The sequence below is a fragment of the Orbilia oligospora genome (assembly GCF_000225545.1).
Source record: "Orbilia oligospora ATCC 24927 unplaced genomic scaffold scaffold00173, whole genome shotgun sequence".
Lineage (NCBI taxonomy): Eukaryota > Fungi > Ascomycota > Orbiliomycetes > Orbiliales > Orbiliaceae > Orbilia > Orbilia oligospora.
The window spans coordinates 89,667-109,712 of record NW_011645730.1 but is presented as its reverse complement, the minus strand read 5'-3'; the positions used below and the strand labels follow the sequence as shown (position 1 = coordinate 109,712).

General features: G+C 44.8%; 6 protein-coding genes across 6 annotated transcripts; 3 read left to right on the top strand and 3 right to left on the bottom strand.

Moving 5' to 3' along the window:
- Window positions 1–2,846: 2,846 nt before the first annotated feature.
- On the bottom strand, window positions 2,847–4,203 carry AOL_s00173g30 (uncharacterized protein; the record flags this gene model as incomplete). The annotated part of the gene is made up of 3 exons (XM_011127772.1): window positions 2,847–3,290; window positions 3,362–3,755; window positions 3,929–4,203. The coding sequence occupies 3 exons, from the start codon at window positions 4,201–4,203 to the stop codon at window positions 2,847–2,849; spliced, it is 1,113 nt and encodes a 370-aa protein (XP_011126074.1).
- Window positions 4,204–5,524: 1,321 nt separating this feature from the next.
- AOL_s00173g29 (uncharacterized protein) lies at window positions 5,525–6,031 on the top strand (the record flags this gene model as incomplete). Its single annotated transcript, XM_011127771.1, has 1 exon — window positions 5,525–6,031. One exon carries the CDS (start codon window positions 5,525–5,527, stop codon window positions 6,029–6,031), a length of 507 nt encoding a protein of 168 aa, XP_011126073.1.
- Window positions 6,032–6,887: 856 nt separating this feature from the next.
- On the top strand, window positions 6,888–7,490 carry AOL_s00173g28 (uncharacterized protein; the record flags this gene model as incomplete). Its single annotated transcript, XM_011127770.1, has 1 exon — window positions 6,888–7,490. The coding sequence occupies one exon, from the start codon at window positions 6,888–6,890 to the stop codon at window positions 7,488–7,490; it is 603 nt and encodes a 200-aa protein (XP_011126072.1).
- A 427-nt stretch (window positions 7,491–7,917) lies between these two features.
- AOL_s00173g27 (uncharacterized protein) lies at window positions 7,918–8,487 on the bottom strand (the record flags this gene model as incomplete). The annotated part of the gene is made up of 1 exon (XM_011127769.1): window positions 7,918–8,487. One exon carries the CDS (start codon window positions 8,485–8,487, stop codon window positions 7,918–7,920), a length of 570 nt encoding a protein of 189 aa, XP_011126071.1.
- A 3,494-nt stretch (window positions 8,488–11,981) lies between these two features.
- AOL_s00173g26 (uncharacterized protein) lies at window positions 11,982–13,394 on the top strand (the record flags this gene model as incomplete). Its single annotated transcript, XM_011127768.1, has 1 exon — window positions 11,982–13,394. The coding sequence occupies one exon, from the start codon at window positions 11,982–11,984 to the stop codon at window positions 13,392–13,394; it is 1,413 nt and encodes a 470-aa protein (XP_011126070.1).
- Window positions 13,395–14,009: 615 nt separating this feature from the next.
- Window positions 14,010–15,029, bottom strand: AOL_s00173g25 (uncharacterized protein; the record flags this gene model as incomplete). The annotated part of the gene is made up of 1 exon (XM_011127767.1): window positions 14,010–15,029. One exon carries the CDS (start codon window positions 15,027–15,029, stop codon window positions 14,010–14,012), a length of 1,020 nt encoding a protein of 339 aa, XP_011126069.1.
- Between the last annotated feature and the right edge of the window lie 5,017 nt (window positions 15,030–20,046).

The following is a 20,046-nucleotide window of genomic DNA, read 5'->3' as shown; positions in this document are numbered from 1 at the left end:
ACCGCACATGCCCAAGCTTATTCTCAATTCCCTGTACTTCCTAGCTAACCTAGGAGTTTTTTCATTATAGACTCTGGCGACTGATTAAATCGCAGAGGAATGCGTTGTTGAAGCCTATCAAGAAGTGGAGGAGGAACTGGGATGGTTGAAAAGTCGAGTCGAGCATCTGGAAAACGAGAATAACGAGCTGAGAGCAGCCCGGTAAACCATTTACCGCTCTACAATGCTCTATAGCATTCTTTAGGGGGTCTGGAGAACGGTGTGGGAGTCGTCTTTTTATATTCCGTTTCCATGTCGAGGCTTAAGGCATTCTCGCCTCAAGAGGCCTCTTGCTGTAAACTCCAGCTTCAATATGGGATGCACACACACCCGTATGGGATACAGGAATCTTGACGAGGATCTGAATAGTGTGTACAGGTCCCAAGACTCGTATCTAGTTTCCTAACTGGATCTATCTCAAACAGAAATGATCCTGTGATAGTGCCTGCCATGATTCGTGACGATGTGCAGCGAGGCCGAAATTTCGCAACGTTTTCTTTTTCATCACCAGCCGTGTTTGCATGAGAAAATATGCAAACTTGCAAAAGTGAGAATCGCACCCTCCAATAGCGGAGTCATTTCTAGGATCTTTCAAATGAAAAATGTTCCTTGTGCCTTGAGGTTGGGCCATCATGTTAAAAGAAGGGGTTGAGGTGTGGGTTGCAGGTCGTTTGGATCCTTCCGTAGCTCGAGAAGCGAGGCGCTAAAACCACATGCATCGATACGACCAGGGTACGACGAAGCCTTGCAAATCAAAAGTTGGGATGGTATGAGCCATCATATTTTCAGAGTTTTTCCGATGTCCCTGACATTTCAAAATTCAGAAACGAAGAAAAGAAGAGACTAAAAGTTAGTTTTAAATTCCGGAATGTGAGCGATATATTGGACAGTTATAGATATTGTAGAGGGACGAGTGCGACAAAAACCGGTCATGAAAGTCTTAAGGAGACTGCTAGAAATGGTGAAACTTCTTGTATTGAGAAAGTATTAAGAACGACATATCTAATAGGGAACATGCAAACCAAGAATCCTGGATAAATGATCAACGTGACTCACGGGAATTCACAGATATATCTGCATGTGTATGCGCACCGCCATCCGGGGAAGCAGAGATGCTATACGCGCGGGAATCTCATTAGCTACCGTCCGGATCAGGACTAGGATTTATGGTCAGGTAGCCTTGCAAAGATATAAGTATCTGACGACCAGCTTCAGGTGGACCAAATTTGCATCATTAACGTCAGGGTTGCTTCTTTGGATGAACCCCATCACCGTTTATCAGAATTATCCTCGCTGGATCCTGACAGGATCCTTTATTGCAATATCTTTCAAGAGGGAAATCGCTTGAACGATAACGAAACAACCCTAAAACAAAAGCTTTCCGATGAATATTATGGGAATGGATTAATATCGCGACAGCGAACCCGTCCTGTGGCGAGGCTATGGCCCTGTCCGCAACATATATGTACGGTACATGTAATTGCGCGTCTGTTTACGTATGAGCGGCAGGGAGTAACTCTGCTAGAATAGTTGGTGTTGGTTTCCGACGAGCCCCTTGTCTACATCTGAGGTTGACTTTCACCCAAACTTCAACCCTAGTGCGTGCATGGTTGGCACGACATGGGCTAATGTGTGAACTCTCTTACCAACTTTAATCCAACTATAGATTTCAGTCGGAATTTCGGAATTCGGAATGCCATGATATTATGAACTAGTCGAGGATTCTGGAATAATGGTGTTATATCATTATCCATATGTATAATATGAGTTCGATAATATATGACAGTTACCTGTTCATAAAAAATTGATATAGCGGTATCAAAAGTTTGGTATAGCACATTAATCATCATTTTTCATTAATCGATGCTTACATGTTATGCGACCTCTGTTTTCAAAACTCCGGCCCGAATTCGACGGTCCAGCCCCATTAGGACCGCTCTTGGATCGATTGCTTTTTCTCCATTTCTCGTGAACAACCTGTTTCTGGAATGCTGCATCTACCCTTAATAATCTCACCGACTTTCTCTCCGATTATTTCGGCTTCATGCCCGCAAGTTGACTAGCTTCGCGCACTCGTGGCTGCTTATCCATCATAAGACGATTGGGGGAACTAGCTCATCGACACGACTAGGACCCGCAAATATACACTGAGCAACATTGAGAAGGGAAACAAAAACGATAGATTGAATAATATTTGTTAGTAAACAAACTACCGTTATACTTTGAGCAGCGGTGCTCTGGAACCCTATATCTTTACACCCATTTGTTAGATCGAGTACTCTTTCACATTCGCATGTCTATATACATACAAGTGGAGGGGTCCAATCGCCCTCAATCCGAAAATAAAAGCCCATCAAGGTGGCAGGTACCCGGATATATCCCCAACCGTTACCACCTTCGCTGATAAAGCGCAAACCTATGTCCATAAGACCTGATCCTGGCAACCCTGGCTTTGAGGCTACCGTTAACCCCCAATTACCCTTTCGTCTCGAAATACTTGCCCCAGTCAAGAAAACTAGACACCTACGTCACAAATTTCACGGCATCGATGGCATTATCCGTACGACACATGCACACCATGTATTTCTACTCGTTCAGAGTGCAGGAACATCAATAGTCCTCTATCCATTAAATTTTTGATATATATACAATTAATGGTATATCTGTCCTCAACATGAGATGCACTTCTTGTATATGTACAATCGGGCCGCCCTGAATCTTTACCTTGATCTCCTAATGTCGCGTATTGCGAGCACGCTACTACATCATTATTTGATAATGGGGGCCCAATACACCGACTAATTCATCTATTGGGTACATTGAGAGTAGTAGTCGTTCAAGACTTTGCAGGTGTATCCGCTAACACAAGCGGTAGCTCCTGTCCACCCAATACCACCGCACTGTCCCCATGCACCAACGGTACCAGTGCCAGTAGATCCGGTAGTGATTCGAGATGTTGTACTTGTCGTAGCTGGGGTTGTAGTTCTTGAAGTAGTAGTAGTGCTTGCAGCAGTAGTTGTGCGAGTTGTAGTCACCAGTGTGGTAGTCCTGGAAGAAGTTGCAGCAGTCGTTGCGGGAGTGGTGGCGGCAGTAGCACCTCGGACAGATGGAGCCAACGAACTTGCAACATAAGCAGATCCAGCGGCTGTTGCAGCGGTTTGAAGGGGAGCTGCAGCCTTCGACCAAACAGGGCCGCCTGGCGCGGTATAGATTTTTTCACCTTGGTTGATCTGGTATAGAGCAATCAAGATCTGTATTTTATGTGTTAGCATCGGTTCTGTAGGCAGAAGTAAGAGCCGAATGTCAAGAACTTAATACGTACACCATCCTTATCATTTGGATTGTAGGCACCTGGGAGCGCCACACCGCTCGGGCTATCGCTTCCACCGCCTGTAACTTTTAGATGTACGCATGAAGGGTAAAACTGAGCACCGTTGACTTCGTTTGCAACATGCAACCCTAATATTTCATGACGGAGCAGATACTCCCCGGACGAAATGGTTGGTGGAATAGTGACCTTCCACCAGGCCCCTTGGCGAGCAAGATAGTCAGAACCCCATGGTGGGCTTTTAGTGGGATCATAACCGAACTGGTCGATCTTGAACCAAGGAGATCCAGTGTCACCCTTGAAGCTAGCGCAGTTCGGTGTGCACTTGGCCATGTATGTCATGACGGGCCCGGAATGGGCTGAACCCCATTGATCCCAAACAAGCTTCCTGTATTTTATCGCCGCTTTAAGTTAGCTATAGAAGTAGTTGAGTATCAAACGGGTGTGATGGATTCATATTCGAGTGACTAAGATGATATGATATTGCCCACAATCTTGGAGACCGGCTATGCGGCGTAGGTGTTTATATTCAACAGAGCCTCGATTCTGGGGCTAACTTACAAGGTATCCCCGGCGGCGACCTCAATTATCCCGACATTGGCTGGGTTATTTCCGCCGTTATTACAAGTGATGTTAGAGCTCTGCATTCCTATAACCGGACCGTTGTCGGCGATAGTTCGGTCATATCTCAGAGGAAGCGGGCTGTAGTAAGGATCCGAAAATGGCTCCCATAATCCGTACGCGATACCTTTATGATCAACATATTTAAGGTAGCCATGAGCGGAGACCGAGCCGCTGAGGGCTAGAGCTAGTGAAACTGCAGCAATCGAGCGCATTTTGATAAAAATGATTAATAGAAAGAGAGAGGATCGTGCTGGAAGGTTATAGTAGGGGTTGAATCCAGTCAATGGAATCGGGTAGGATGGTAATGTCAGACAATTCTATGATCATGATCTTTCGGAAAAGAACGACTTTATACATAATTCGACCAATACCCACTTCCCCTTTCCCGGGAACCGGCTGAAGATCACGCATATGTTTTCATATCGCCAAATTTGGAGCCAACGATTAATGGAATGAGATAAGCGGACCTCATTCCCCCGTACCCACGCTCGATTTGATAGTGGGCCTTACCAAGACCAAGGTTAGCCAGCCGAAGTTGCTCACATGGTTTTTTGTCGGTTTACAATACCCTCGTTACATCTATAAAATGATTAAAATTGACAGGCGAGTCGTGGAGTCGTTACGCACCCCGTACCCTCAAATGTCGCTACCTCGGAGCGTCATGGTCCGAGCGCGAAGGTGGGCGAGTTGTGTTTCGAAAGGTGTGTTGCTGTTACACACTCTGAAAAGGGAAATTGAGCGTTTCAGGGCGATATTTTATCGGGCCGCCGTCACGACAGCCGAACATTCCATAACAGGCTCTAAGTCTTAGCACCAGCTTTCCTGTAGGCATCTGGTTTTGAGTTAGGGAACTTATATAGTCATTTGAAAGTAGTTGAGCCATGGTTCTGCAAAAAGAGTTATAAATCTTGGGCTTTCAAGCTAGTTGACCCAGGAGTTGCACGGCGGAACAGGGTTTGGGGGTTTAACAAGGAGGATTCCGTCGGTTCGCTATTGCAGAACCCGGATTCAACATACAGGCTCCCAGGCTACATCCTCGACATTCACGCTTTGGAAAAGTCATCGAGATCGCCACCACTACGGTAGAGTTAACAATTATGTTCACTGGACCAGTTTATCGATTGATTGACCAATTGGAGGCATACGTTATAATTACTTACATGCGGCAGTGCTGCAGCGCGGGGTTTTTCATACCGTGCATGAACTTTGGTCAAAATACCTTATACTAGCATAATACCTTAACAAGATCTATATGGCTCTTGTGAGCTTATTTATAGAGCCGTAAAACGGGACTTTAAGAAGAAGAAGGACTTGCATGGATTCTGGAGATATATGTGGGTTTCTACAATTGTCTATGATTAAAATTTCGCTCAAACAACGGTGAACTTGCTCGTCTGAAGACCATGCAACAAAACGTGAAGAGCCCAGGCCTCCCACGTGCCTAGATAGATCTTGACCCCCATGTTCCCAACATCTTTATTATCATAACGTTAGCAACGAGACGATAATTACCGGGCAGTCGATACACTAAAAATGAAATCCGCATCCTTCATTGCATTGGGGGCCAGTTTGGCAATTACTAGTGCTATTCCTGTCGAGGGAGTAGAAGGCGGCATGGTAGTACAAGGTGGGAACGCTGATACTCGGTTCGGAATGTTTTTCAAACCAATCAAGAATATCCTCCAAACAGCAGCCGGGGAAGAAAATAGTGCAGCCAAAAGCGCCAATACTGAGGATGAATCAAATGACGAAGATTCACCCGAGGTTTCCGGGTCCGGGGTCATTGTCGCCGAAGTGCTTCCTGAGCCTTCCATCCGAGAAGAAATCATGATCGTGGAGACCATTCCCACGGCACCCGAACTCGTGATGTCGGGTTTGATGAATATGCTATCCCCGCAACGAATCTCACCGCCTTCACTGGTCAGACAGGAATCTGTTATGGAAGAGATTCTAGAGGAAATTAGACATAGCGAATTTGGTGGGGAAGACAACTTAAATCTGTGTGTATTACCTTCAGCGACTCTCACAGCACTTAAATGATTAGAATATTCGCTGATGGTGGGTTTTCTAGCAGAATCGAAGTAGATTTCGCCGCCGACAGAGCGCCGGGTCCTCCTTCTGGGCTACCTGATCTACTATCCATGCTGGAACCAATGATTGAACCAACATTGCCTAGAATGAATGCAGGGGAAGCTATGATGATTGAAATTATCTAAGAGAGCGTGACTTACGTCATGGCATTGGCGTCTCTGTTGTGTCAGGAGTATATATATACACACCTGCCTCTAAGGACCCCGAATTTATGTCGACGGTTGAAACTACCACTCAAGGATGCTATTTGTGTTGATCTTGTTGGAAAACTTCTATGTAACCTCAACATGTGGGAGTGCCTCGTTGACCTGGAGAGTGCTCAAATGCTTGGGTTCATTTCGACTACAAACTTATGCTTCGTGTTCAACTTGCTCTATTCAAGTTTAAATGCAAGGGTCCTTGTGTGTTTTTAGTAAATTATTTTCTGTCTATTTTACATAGTATGCCGCGGTTTTGATGGGATGTGTGCTTGCCGAGATGCGAACGGTGGCTAGCCAGACAGGCCAGGCCATGGCAAGAATCTAATGTCGTAATCCATGCCCATGTTCCCAGCGTGTCGCATTCTGTGGTTTCACGTAATTCTTAATTAGATACGGACAATCCCGAGCTCTGTTGTTCTTCAGAATTTCCCTTCTTTTCCGTCTTCCAAAAAAAAAAATCAAAAAGAAATCGTGTTATCGATATCTACGTCTCCAAATATCCAGATCATACCAAAAATCCTAGTTTTACCTCTCCAAGGCTAAGGAACGGTGTCGCTCGTGAGGGTCCGATAGTTGTCGCAATTTTCTCACCACGAAGGAACAAAATGTCCGCCAAGGCTGTTGACCAAAACCGCCCTTCCACGGCCCAAATCATATCTCCCGGTCAATCCACGCCTTCATATCCAGACGGCGGGTACTTCACTGTGAAATCCGCGCCTGTAACTATCAACGCGACCAAAGATCAAATACTCATCGTCCTTCTCCGTCTCAGCGCTTATCACACATGGAACAGCTTTATCCCGTCAGTTACCGACATTGTTCATCCTTCGGAGACAACACCGGGATCAAATGAGTCGCCACGGGATCCCGATTTGGGGATCGTGGGGTCTTCGTTTACATTCCATGTGCGCCTTTTCTCGTCGCTGCCGTTCATAAAATTCCCCGCTAAGGAAACGATAACTACGATATCCAAGACCGAAAATGTATACATGGTCTCCTGGCGTACTACGCAGAGTGGTGCCGAACGAGTACATGTTATCACCGAGGGGGCGGACGGTTATGGAACATGTCGATATGAGACTTGGGACACTTTCCAAAAGAATTTTGGGTCAGTGGTCACACGATGGGTCTTTGGGCCGGCGCTAAAGGGTGGATTCAATGAATGGTCGGCTGATTTAAAAAAGGCCGTTGAAGGACATAATTGGTAGACGGGGGATATATCGATTTGAGGTTCTGAGCTGGCCTCAGGCAAGGTGGTGATTTGTTATGCATGGGTCCAAGGTGTTTACGTACCCGAAATATAATGTTTTTTGGTAGTGATTAGATGGCTTCGTGGACTTAGGCTTCCACCCGTAATACTAATTTACATATTTTATCTACCCATGACCTCATTGTTGAACTGATAACTCAATATTATAGAAACGGGGTTATAGAGATAGGACGTTTCATCGATGTTATCGGGGGCTGATCCGTGAACCCGCCGATGTATGGTAATTGAGAATCTAGACTATCCTGAAAAGCCCCTGGGTATACTATTCTACAGCCTCGCGATGGCGCTAAAGTACATATGATGCGTGCAATTTGCGTTATTCCGACCGATATCAAATCCCTCTATGTAGATCGATACAAACGGACCTAAGAAGTCCAATCCTGCCCCCCCTCGTCGTGCCATCTCATCCCGCTTGTCAACAGTGGCGTCTGCTCTGTAGGCCTCATGAAACTGCCATTCTCCACTCCACCATCACTCATAACACTTTCAGTTTCCCAATCTCTTCGTCTACTCGACCAAACCATCCAAGCCAATAGAGTATCTTCCACCCCAACTATCAGGTAATCCAGGTATACTTGTGCTCCAACGACCCAGAGAACTGGCAGATAGAAGTTTATGTTCTCGTATAATCTCTGCCCAAACCATGTCGTCCAAACCGCTGCTAACAGAACCCACTTTGCTGCATTGATGGTTAAAAACCAGAACTCCATTTTCCTTGCTGCGATAAGATCCGTATCCTTTTTACCTAAATTGTGGATTCTTTCTCGTTTCCCAAAGAGAATTGCACCGGTCAATGCTATTTGTGGAATTCCTTGAAGGAATGCTAGGCCTGCTGTAATGATGTTGAGTCCGAAGCTCCAGGCTTCTAGAGAACCCCAGTATGATTCATTGACAGCGAATAAAGGAATGATGTACGAAAGACTGATAGGCAACATGCCTGCTGATGCTATGATGCAAATTGTGGCTATAAAACCCGAGCCAGGTGTCCAGGGCGGGTACAGACTGAAAGGTCTGGAGAGAGCAAGCTCGCCTGATGGAAAAGAAAGGATTCGTGGTGTTTGATCGTGATGTTTGAAGAGGAAGATGATAGTACTAGGTCATATTAAATTGTGTCCAAAGGAGCGTAGAAGATAAATTGTCTATTTTAGTTATCATACCTGATAGTATTAGACCCCCATAGGACTACAGCATGAAGTACCACTAGCATGTTCAACATACAAGAAGGTATCGATAGTCCTGAGTTCTGACAACATTCCGTAGCCGCAAAAGTGTAGGGTATTGTGAGTGCGTTACCCAGATTCGCAGTACAATATAGGAATCGAAGTAATATTGATGTGGGGGAGATCCCAGATGTAGATTTTTGGTGGGAGATCCGGATACATTGAATAATATCCGGGATCGGAATTAAAACGAATGGAACTCTATTCACCGTATTTTCGATAAGGTTAGTATGTGGTACTAGCTGAGTAAGTACTTAAGTAAATATGAAATGTTTGCAGGGCTTACAATTGAAGGACAAGGGTTGAGGTATCTGGGTGGATCTGGTCACATAATTTGTGACTGCTGTAGAACATTGTCGGCGTCGAATATCAGTTTAGCTAAGTGTTTTAAACTTGACTCTATGCAATGCAGAGGTGAACGTCCCCAGACTACTTGTAAACGTTGGGACCGGAAATCTAAGTGTAGTTAACGTCGATATGCATTCCGGCATGCAGCATGTATCGGGTTTCTGCTGTTTGGTCGCGTGTACGGAAGCTTGCCGTGGTTTGCTAGTCCCGAGTCGAGTCCTATGCAGGCTACCGAGTGCACGGTACGGTGCCTACTTAGATAGACAGTAGAGCTGGATAACTAAGGTAGACGGTTAGATGAACGGCATATGCTTACAAGCCGATGCGCCATAGACTTACGAGGTCCGGAGGAAGGTGCTCGAGGAAGAACTTGGGATTGGGATCTCATGGGATCTCAGCGTATCCACTACCTGCACCGCTGCGCTGGCCTGCCAGCAGAAACACTCGCATTGCATCTCACGACTGCGCATCAGGTCACATGATACAGGGGTTTTCCCTTTTTGACTTTCCAACAGCTTCAACACAGAAATAAGGCTCTGGTTTTTGGACTTCGTGTTGAACCTTGGGGAGCAGAACCAGGCTTCGTACTTTCATTTTTGCACCTGACTTTCAACTGATGTTGTCGAATCTGGCTCCGCCACATTCGAACCGGCGTTGTGGTCTTCTGGCCACGGTCATCCACGGGGGTATATTGTCCGCAATACATATTTCACGCCGTGCACTGCTCAACTGAGCTCTGATCATGGGTACCCATGAATGTCATAGAAGGTGTCTTTGCAGAAGCTTCCTCGATTCAATACGTCCTGTAATTGTCCTACTAGTGTATCTATTGGGAACCTGAGCCGTACGATCATATCATTACCTATGTTTACACCATCTGTCGCTGTTTTGCATCTAGTGTATGTAGGCTGTTTGTCTCACGCGGAACCCTCCCAGACGGTCACTTGGTGTCTCGCCTGGGGCGGAGGGATGAACCGAGATGATTCATTGGTTTAATCTGATAAAGGCATCTCCAAATGATATTAAATCTATGCAGGCAGTTATTTCTCCTTGAGTTCAGCCGATTTTCCCGTGAATTGATATCCAATGGCTCCTGATGCTCATCGCGTTTTGTAGGCGCAGCTGCAATATCCCCACCGACACGCGCCACGCCGGTACACATCCGGTACACATCCGGTAATGGGCTATCCGTAATTATATTATGAAAGATAGTAGAGCTTGGTGGTTCTGAAACATTTATTGCCGTAGCTGGCGAGCTCTATCGATTGGGTGAAGCTTCTTAGGATATGGCCCCACCCTTGCAGCTGCCGCGTTGTGTTGCGGGGACCAAATGATTGCTGCGGCCTTTTGCCCGTTCTCGACAAGACTCTGCTTAGCTTTGCTCAGCCTCCGCGGTTGTCAAACCTCCTCATCCAGTTCCCTGCCTTGCCAGCGAACCGACATCAATATCCCAGTGAAAACTATTAGGATTTATATGCCTGATTACAATGTTCATCGGAATTCCGACATGTCAGGTTAATTGATTGCATTCGGTAGACGACCGTTGCAATCGTGATCGACTACAATGTTTGCTAATTTCAAGACTCCTTAGCCTGGTTTACCGCTCGTACGATCCGCCATCGTTCCTAATACGTTCACGAGGGAGCTACATGCTGGTTGCCTTGTGGCAGGCAAACGTCCCTTCCCGAGTGAAGAAGTAGCTGAAACTTGAACAGTTCGTATCGCAAAACACGGAACCGCCATCACCGGGATATGCACTAAGCTGGGCCCAGGCGCCCATCGGTCATTGCATCACCATCGATTCAATCATTATCATTGATCAACGAATATATCAGTTGATTTTAGGTGTTGGGCAGATTGCCAAAATTCGCCTTGAAGGGTGGATGCACCTGAAGTAGCCCCAATGATCTCATCCGGCAGTGTGGGTGGTATCTGTGCTGGTGGGTGCTAATCAACGGGTGCTTGTAGCACAAATTCAAATTTTGCGATAGCGTATGCTACTGGGTAGGACGCTCTTTAGGACGGGCTCAAAGAGTCCAACCGACTTTTTTTCCTTTGAATGACAAACCGTTTAAACTTGCAGCGAGATAGCATGAAAATGGGTGGCTTAGTCGACAACGCTACACCGAATTCTAGAAACCAAAGATTTCTGCTGGGGGTGGAATTTTCCGCTAACTAGCAGAAATCAGCCCTTTTTTCTGCCGGACACACCATAGCCTCACTTGCTCCCGCTTGGAATTCAAAGTGACCAGGGTGTTTGGCAAGCTTTCTCTTTCCTTCCTCGGAATTTGTATGAAGGATCTGCCAAGACTCAGTCTGACTAAACTCGAAAGAGTAACCTTGCGCAAGCCGACACCAAACCACCCAGGAGTCTTAGGTGTGCTTGGTTCGAAGTTCAAATACTGCGTATGATCCTTCATTGTTGACGGATCTCTCTCTCTCTCACATCAAACCATCAGACGACCCCCTTTGTCAACCAGATCCTTCATATTTTGGTGGAAGTCTGCTAGTACCACCGGTTACACAGTTGCAAAAACCCATTTCGGTTACTCTCGACTTCGGCTCTCGGGAACCCGCTTCACATCTGACCTAGGACATTGGCATTGCTTGATTGGATTGCCGCTATCGCCATTCTAGCTTTGTGATATAGAGCCTCTATTTCAGGCATCTTTTGGAGCTATAGTTGAATTTATAACAAGTGCTGCATAGAATATACTTTCTTCGTAAGTTCGCGCTACAACAATACTCTGAGTATTGTAAAGTTTAGACTCGAACTAACGATGATGTTTAAAGCTAGAATACAACAGCCGAAGGCTTTGTCTTATAGGCCATATAGAAGGATACATAACCTACCTATCAAAATGACGAGCCACAAGGATTCTCGTAGCGATGTTCCTACGGAACAATCAACCTCATACTTCAACGCCTCTTACTTTCCCGAATCCAGCACATTCATCGATAATGAGGTGGACTTCAATGATGTTTTCGGTCATTTTGATGGGAATATTGCCCCATTCACCACTCCGGCATCTTATAACAATCTTCGTAGGCAGACGGAGGCAGAGAAAGGCACATCGTCTGCCCAAGGTTTGATCTTGGGGAACTCGAATGCCCTTTACCAGCCTTACTACCCTACCAACGAAGAAGTTCCCATTACAGCCGGTCTTGGTACCGATTTGATCAACTGGAAACTATGCTCTCGTAATAGTTCCAGCTATACCGGCACGAGGTCACAGACTTCGGGCCAGAGAACCTCGAGGCCATCAAAGAATGGGCAGACCCCACCAACTATCTGCGAGACGGCGACTATCGTCAATGGCGGACAGGCCGAGTTCGAGAGCGAAGATATCGATTTGGACAAGGCAGCCAAGGAAAACTTCGACCATCTTACCAGATTCAACAAACAAAAGAGTATTATGCAACACGTCGACACAACCATTCAGTCTGAATCCGAGCAATTTCCGAGCCTTCAATCCACCAAAGCTTTTTTCCCTAACTGGGAGATTGAAGCCTATCACCATACCACCCCTATCGACGTTGGGGCGATCGGCAATATGGGACTCCACTTCGAGGCCGATGTTGACTCAACAGTGAGCAAGTCGCAAACTCAGTCTTCCGTATTTACTGGCGACCGTCGCCGGGCAGCTGGAACCGCTCCATCAGTCACGAGCTATACCGAAAGCAGCATCGCCGATTCTAATGTTTCTGAGCGATTCAAGTCCCGCATGGTGCCAACAAACTACCCCCGCTACCTCGAAGATGATGCATTCACATATCACTCTGGGTACTCGGGACATGAATCCATGTCTGCTGCTGAATACGCACAAATCTCCATGGTTCCACCAAACCTTCAGTATGCTTTTGACAGTGCACTGGAACAGTTCAATGCCTCATTCTCACCCACGCAGCCAATGCCCAGCCTATCACCAATTGGTTACCATCAACAGAAACGCCTCGCAGCATCTCCTTCCCCTTCTCCCCAACCATCAAAGCGTCGTCTCAAGAGGGACCATATCTGCCCAACTTGCAATGCCAATTTCACTGAAAAGACAAACCTGACTCGTCATATCAAGTCCCGAAAGTGTACTAAAACCGGCCCAGACATGTTCTATTGCCCAGTTTCCGGGTGCACCCGATTTTATGAGGGGCGCAGTGACAACCTCAAAGCCCACATGAAGCGAGTTCACAGGAAAGAATGGAACAAACTTAAGTCCTTTCAAGGAGACTGGAAAGAGAAGAGCTCGCTAGCAGGACACTTGTACGCGTGTGCTTAAACGACCCCCGGATCTGGATCTGTACTTTCATACGCGAAATGATAAATGACAACGATACCTAAAACGACGATGCTTAGATTTTTTCTTTTTTTTCTTCCCTCCCGCTATCTCTTCACTTATCAAAAGAATTAGTACTTAGTCCCTTATTGTTTTCGCTTTGCGAGTTGTTGTCTTCATATTTCGGAGTTTTCGTTCTTCTAATATCGGCGTTAACTTGAGATTTGCTGTTCTAAATATTTTGGTGAGATGTACCTTTGTTACTTGGCAGGTCTCTTCTCTCTGGTGGTCCTTCAATCATTCGTTCCTATCCTATTCTCTGTATATATTTTATATTTTCTTCCCCTTTTTTATTTCGGCATTTAACCATATATATACCAACTCTCTTAAGACACCTAGTTTTATCAATTGTATATTTATGGGAGTGAAATACAAAAAATTTCATACCTGAAATTAAAATAAATATTATTAATTACTTCCCATGCATGTCATGGGTTCAAAACATAACTAAGTCAGAATAATATGCTAGATCAAATTCCAGAAATTAGGGATTGTTTAAATTCATGAAACGCTCATCGGAGGTTGAATAGCCCCAGCTGACTCAAAGGTCAGAGCGAATCAGAAGAATATTTTCACTCTCCCATCCAATTCCCCCAAAACCTGCCCAATCTCTTGGTAAACCTTTGCCCCTAATTTCTGTCCCTCCTCACTTGTCACTGTATCTGCTGCCCTCTGTACCTCACAGCTGCTAACATACTGTCCGTGTGCTTCCCTGCCCGCAGTCGCCGCCCACAGATAATTCCTACTCCCCTCTTCTGCGGTCCTGGCAAAGATCCACTTGAAGGTGTCACCAACCAACTTCACTAGCCCTGTTTCCCTAATTAACTCGCTATGGCATAAGCCCGGATTGACACCGGTGATCACAACTTCCCCTTTATAATTCCTATCAACCCATTTTGAAAGTTCGCGGACAAAATAAATCTCCAATAGCTTAGAAATCATATACTTATCCATTGAACCGCCCGTTTCTTTCTGATTATTCATTGCTTTCAAAATGCCCAACTCTTCCCCTGCCATCCTTCTCTGCTTAAAGCTTGCCCAGTAATGTGTATCGCTGGTGACGATAACCAAGGCAGGCAGTAATGTCGATGCGTTGTTGTAGCTCTCCCTGATCTTCGGTACTAGTAATAATGATAGATATGCTGTAGATAGTACATTTACTTGTAGGACTTGTTCCCATCCGTCGGCTGTTACCTTCCAGTCCATAGTGTTGATCCCTGCATTTAAGATCGCAATGTCGAGCTTTGGAATCTCTGCGATGATCTTATCTGCGAAAGCCTTGACAGATGCGAAACTAGAATAATCGACAGAGTATAAAGATATAGTTGTTTTACTTTCTGGTTGGGATTTGAGGATCTCTTCTTTGGCGGCTTCACCCTTGGAGAGAGTTCGGACGGCGATGATAACGTGGGCAGCGTTGAGGCGGACACAGTGTCTAGCGGCTTCAAGGCCAACACCTGTGTTGGCGCCTGTGATGAGGACGGTTTTGCCATCGAGGGAGGCGGATGGGACGATCAGATTTAGCCTTTGCTCTTTGATGAAGCGACCGACAGTCATTTTTCCAGTTTGCGTCGCCATTGTGGTGAATGGGTTTAAGTGTGTTGAGGCTGTTGTGTTTTCTCGTTGTGTAACCTGGTTTCAAGCGTGATAGCGACACCAAAAGTTATGAAATTTGGAAAATTTGGAGAAAAAATATCTGAGATGAGGAGAATAACTGTTTGTAGGTAGAGTTAGAGTATTTGTTGTAACGTGAAAATATGCTGATTTCTAAGTAAAAAATTCAGAATCACCCAAAGCTTGATCGCATGCATTTATAGTTTTTCATTTTCGAGGAAGGGATGGCGTTCTTTTGATCGGTCTCGGCTGCCCGCTGTTCGCCAAATCGGTCGTATTGGGTAATTGTTGCGGGTTTTGACCGCTTATCTCCACGCCATTGCTTCTAATTGGGACCACTAACGTTACTGAGTGGTTATGCGATCATCGAACGAGGCCTTTTGTGGCGCGGTAGCTATGCATGTACGCTTTTAGTAAATGATATGGTCAAATCTTTGTCATCGGGCTGCAGACATATTCCTTAGGCTTTTGTCATCTGTGATGTGAGATCATGAACCCCAATTGCCTCCTCATAATTAATCTGATGTGCTTATCTTATATTCGAAGATAAATATATTTTATTGCTACTGAATAGTGTACTGCAAGTAGACACCTAGCCTGATAACAGGCTCGAATATGTACAAGCAATCGGTCTCCAAGCAATAGATTCTGTAGTAACCATTATCTGTGTAACTTAACTTTTAAAACACATTTTGTGTGATAAAGGACAGAACTTCGAGTCCCGTGATGGAGATCCCGCCAGCGTCACCGTTACCCCGTCGTTTGATATTATTTGCCATTTTCGGACAAGCTCGACTTTGGTGGGGTTCATTTTTTTCGTTCGCATCACGGTTTCTCGCACGAAAGATGCCCCACCGTGCCGCTAACCATCTTCGATCTAGCACCAAATTCACAAGGCTCTGGAATTCTGCTGCGCTGCCCTAACGCAGCTTTTAATTCCGCGCGCCCGCTACAGACTCTTATGTAACAGGGGATCGAGGAGAATTGATATATCGATACTATGTACAGTTGTTATAATACCCAAGCTAAGCCTTCGCGATCGTAATTAGACTTTTTTTCATGATTTTGGAATCAACCAAACTTCAAAATCCTACAATTGCGCTATCAGAGAAAGTTCGGAATCGCCCCTCTTCTTCTCCAGCTCATTCCCTCATGGCGTGACAAAACACTGTCAGGCAAAAAAACTTGCATGTACAAGCAACATGGTATCTAATTTCTATTCGATTGTATCCCGACCGTGAGTTTTGGAGTCTACGTGGCAATGCGCAATTAAGACCACCAGCTGCATGAAGAAATGTGGGTGAGCGGGACTGTGAGACCATTAAGCAAAAATACAACAAAGTTTGGACTAGAAATTTTTTGGCATGGGGTACCGATAGGTTAAAGCTCTTACCGGGTTTCCTCGGGTAGCAAAAACAGTATTTCATGGGAATCCTGGTTAATAATTGTGGAAATTATCATATAGTCAGTCGATCTCCTGTTTTTTCTATTCAAAAGCTATCTGGGCTCTAAGGGATTCAACAGTGCTGGAAGTTACGTTAGAATCGGAAACCAAACAGTCCTTATTGGTATACTGAAGCGGCCCTCATATTTGCGCCGAACCAGTGATCCGATCTTGAAGATTGCATGTGTATGTTACCCTATTCCAACCTTGGTATTATTCCGGTGATTGCGAGTACAATTAATCCAGGTAGACAGTCGTACTTAAGATTGATATAAGGCAGCAAGGCCAAGTCAATTGATGGACTGTTCGCCGTTGGTACCGAACGAAAGACTTTTGTGCCGTACCACCGTAAACACACAGCGGTGCCAACACCAAATGTCCTATAAATGTTTGAACTTGCAGCTTGACGCAGCTGATTACAATTACGACCTCGAAAAGGTGCAAAAGTTCTCCCTCCATGAGTTGTCATGCATAGGGTTTGTTATTCACGCCCCATAGATCCGGTTTCCACCACCAAAGCCGGAGGCCCCCCATATCCCGAACAATTTGTAGTGATTTAATTCTATAAATCCCAGCACATCTATCTTCTGGGGTATAGTCTTTCAATAACATCTATCTTCGATATTGCCATAATTACTTAAACCTATAATCAAAATGCCCGCAACCACAGTATCAAGTCCAGCGATGGCTTCGCAATGCTCGAATAGTGTAGGTATTCTACGGGCGGGGCTGCTAAGATAAACTGATTCACAAGTTAACCCATGGTATGGATGTATAGCCATTAGGAGGGCTTCGAAAATCAACTATCTCCTCAGCAGCCTGGAAACTCTCCGCTGTACTCTCCTTGGCTGGTCCGATATATCCTCAAGTGAATAAAGAAGTAGAGAGAGCATGGGGACAAAGAATTGAAAGATTAGGAACTTGGTGGGCATGTGTGCAAGCCAAAGTAAGGATACTCTTAAAATTTGTGCTTTAGATTCCCTTCGGGTTCGAAGTTCGAAACAAGTCCCTAGAAACGGGTTAAGAAACTTATACTAATTTGTGAGCACTAATTTAGAATATCCAAAATAGCGAGGCATGTCGAGAGCTTTTGGGTTTCGGCAAGGAACTCGTGCACTTCGGTCGGATCGTGGTACTTGTTCCCACTTTTCTTATCGCTGTGGGAGTATTTAGCCTGGTTTTGAACATATTTTCACTTTTGTGGGCAGTCGGGAAGCGTATGCATAGGGAAGTTGGGGTTTCCGCCGTACCCCAGGAAACGCCATCCCGGATATTCTTGGTAGAACCAAGCCCGAGAGTGGGGAAAATCCAGAGGCGTCATTCTGCAGCTTTCTAATGCGTTTAAATGCAGCTATGCATATCTGGCGTTATCATGGTTGTCATGGGTTTTTGTTTTGATGTAAGGCCGTCCTCCTATGGTGAAGCGGCTGCATGTTAATTGAATTTGCGGGAAGGTATTTGTTGGCAGGCAGGCCTGCGTATGAAGCACTTTTAATGAAATTGACTTTATTACTTTAATATCCTGCTACAATCAGTTCTAGTGTATTAGAGGTATTTTCGTCATAGAATACCACGTTACCATTTGCCGAAGCTATTTCTCTTAGAACTTATAGATAAGTAGTATCCGATAATGTTTTAACTGATAATGCAGGCAGTTTTAGTCAATTGTTGCTGAAAGCCCCCCACGTCGATTTCTATGAATACTTTGATTGATTAGTATGTCATATTTGCAAAGGAAACCTTTATGTTGATCTGGTCTCGTAAACCAGAAATTTTTTGCCTCCTCTATTCTTCTATCAAGCCTTTATGCAATACGAAAAAGTTTTAGTATGCTAATATTGGGGTTGTATTACTTGGGATCAATTTTGATAACCAAAAACCTGGACGTTCTAACGTATATGCGGGGGCTAGCGGACTCATCGTGATCCGTATAGGGGTATATGTGGTGCATATCTGGAATTGCGTAACAACTATGTAGGCATGACAATGACCCTTGGCCATGGGAGTGTACCATGCAAAGTCATGCATGCACATATGTGTATACGTAGTCTTGTGACTACGTATCAGAGCGAATGTTGCGACTTCATGCTCCTGCTTTCAGATATACCCTGAGTTGTGTTCGGGGTTTCAAGGTTTCGGGGTTTCAAGGTTTGGTGCTAGGGTTTCGGTTTAATTTGGCTTGAGGGTTCACACGGCATGTTGGTTAAGACTATGACAGTTCTAGCCTTTGTCCAAATTATGTTACACAGCGCCATGATTATCTTAGGCATTTTCTATACCATAAGGCAAATTTTATCTGTCAATTTTCACAGTTAGAAGCTTCTACGAGCAAGTATACTTGTTGCCCCTTCAGATACTTTGTCTTAATTTCCTGCTCCTTGACATCTGCGGAAAGTCCCTTTTAGGTAACAAATATCATGTGAATCAGTGCTTATAATGAAGCTCTTTACCTCTAATATATGGCTATTTGAACACAGAGAACAATAAGTTACATGTACACCCAAGATGCAATATTCCCAGCGGGACCGAACTGTTCTGCAGATGATTGTATTGGCGCCAAATCCGAACGAGTGTCCCACTCATCATGGTGATTGTTTCCCGAGAAAACTTTCGGTTTTCGGCCTCAATAAAGTGTTAACGGCAAGAAATTGGGTCCCTCTGATTAACTATGCATGGCCATAGACTTTAAGTCTTTTTGATTGCCCGTCTAGTTTCGAAAAAAAAAAGAAATCTGCAGAGTAGACTACGTGGCAAGACTATATCAAGTCAGTTGGAACCACCTGAACTGAGTTTTGAGATTGAGCGCGAGAACTCGCGTTTTTTGCGGAAAAGCTGAAGTCGAAATCTCGGCTCGCTAGCACCCACAGAATTTTAGAACTATGAGTCGCACGTTCGTTATAATGTGAATTTCCTAAAGCAGAGAATTATTATTTCGATTCGGCTATGCTCTTCATACAGCTATTCGCCAAGAAAATTCATTTGCTACCTGATCCTAGATAAATTTAAAGCGACTCCACTGCTGCATCTATATCTGGTCTGAACGTATATACGCACATATGTACGGCCTGACAGCTGTCGAATTCCTACAAACCAGGTATCGTGCTGATAAACTTAGCCAGTAATCTTTTATAAAGTCAAATGAATTGTAGCAAAGCTATCGAAGGATAGCGTCACCCTGTTCATTTAGGGCTGCGCATTCTAGATGAGTTGTCTTGCTGTAATGCTTCGAGACTATGGGCTATTTGCTGTCCTTTGCTGTAGGTATCGATATCGATTGAATAACGTAACTGCCAACTATGGATGAACTCTGTCTATATATTATTCGGTTCGTCATCAGTTCGATCTAAATTTCGTATTGGTCTCATCAGTTTATCGACCAGTTTTCCTATCTTCAATTATCTTTTTTGATATACGGTCTACTTCAAACAAAATTTTAACATGTTGAAATTTCGGACTTTTCTGAGATACCTCTTGGGTGGCATGATAATTGGGGGTGAGGGGATTTGTATGATCATCGTACAATCGCTGTTTCACTTT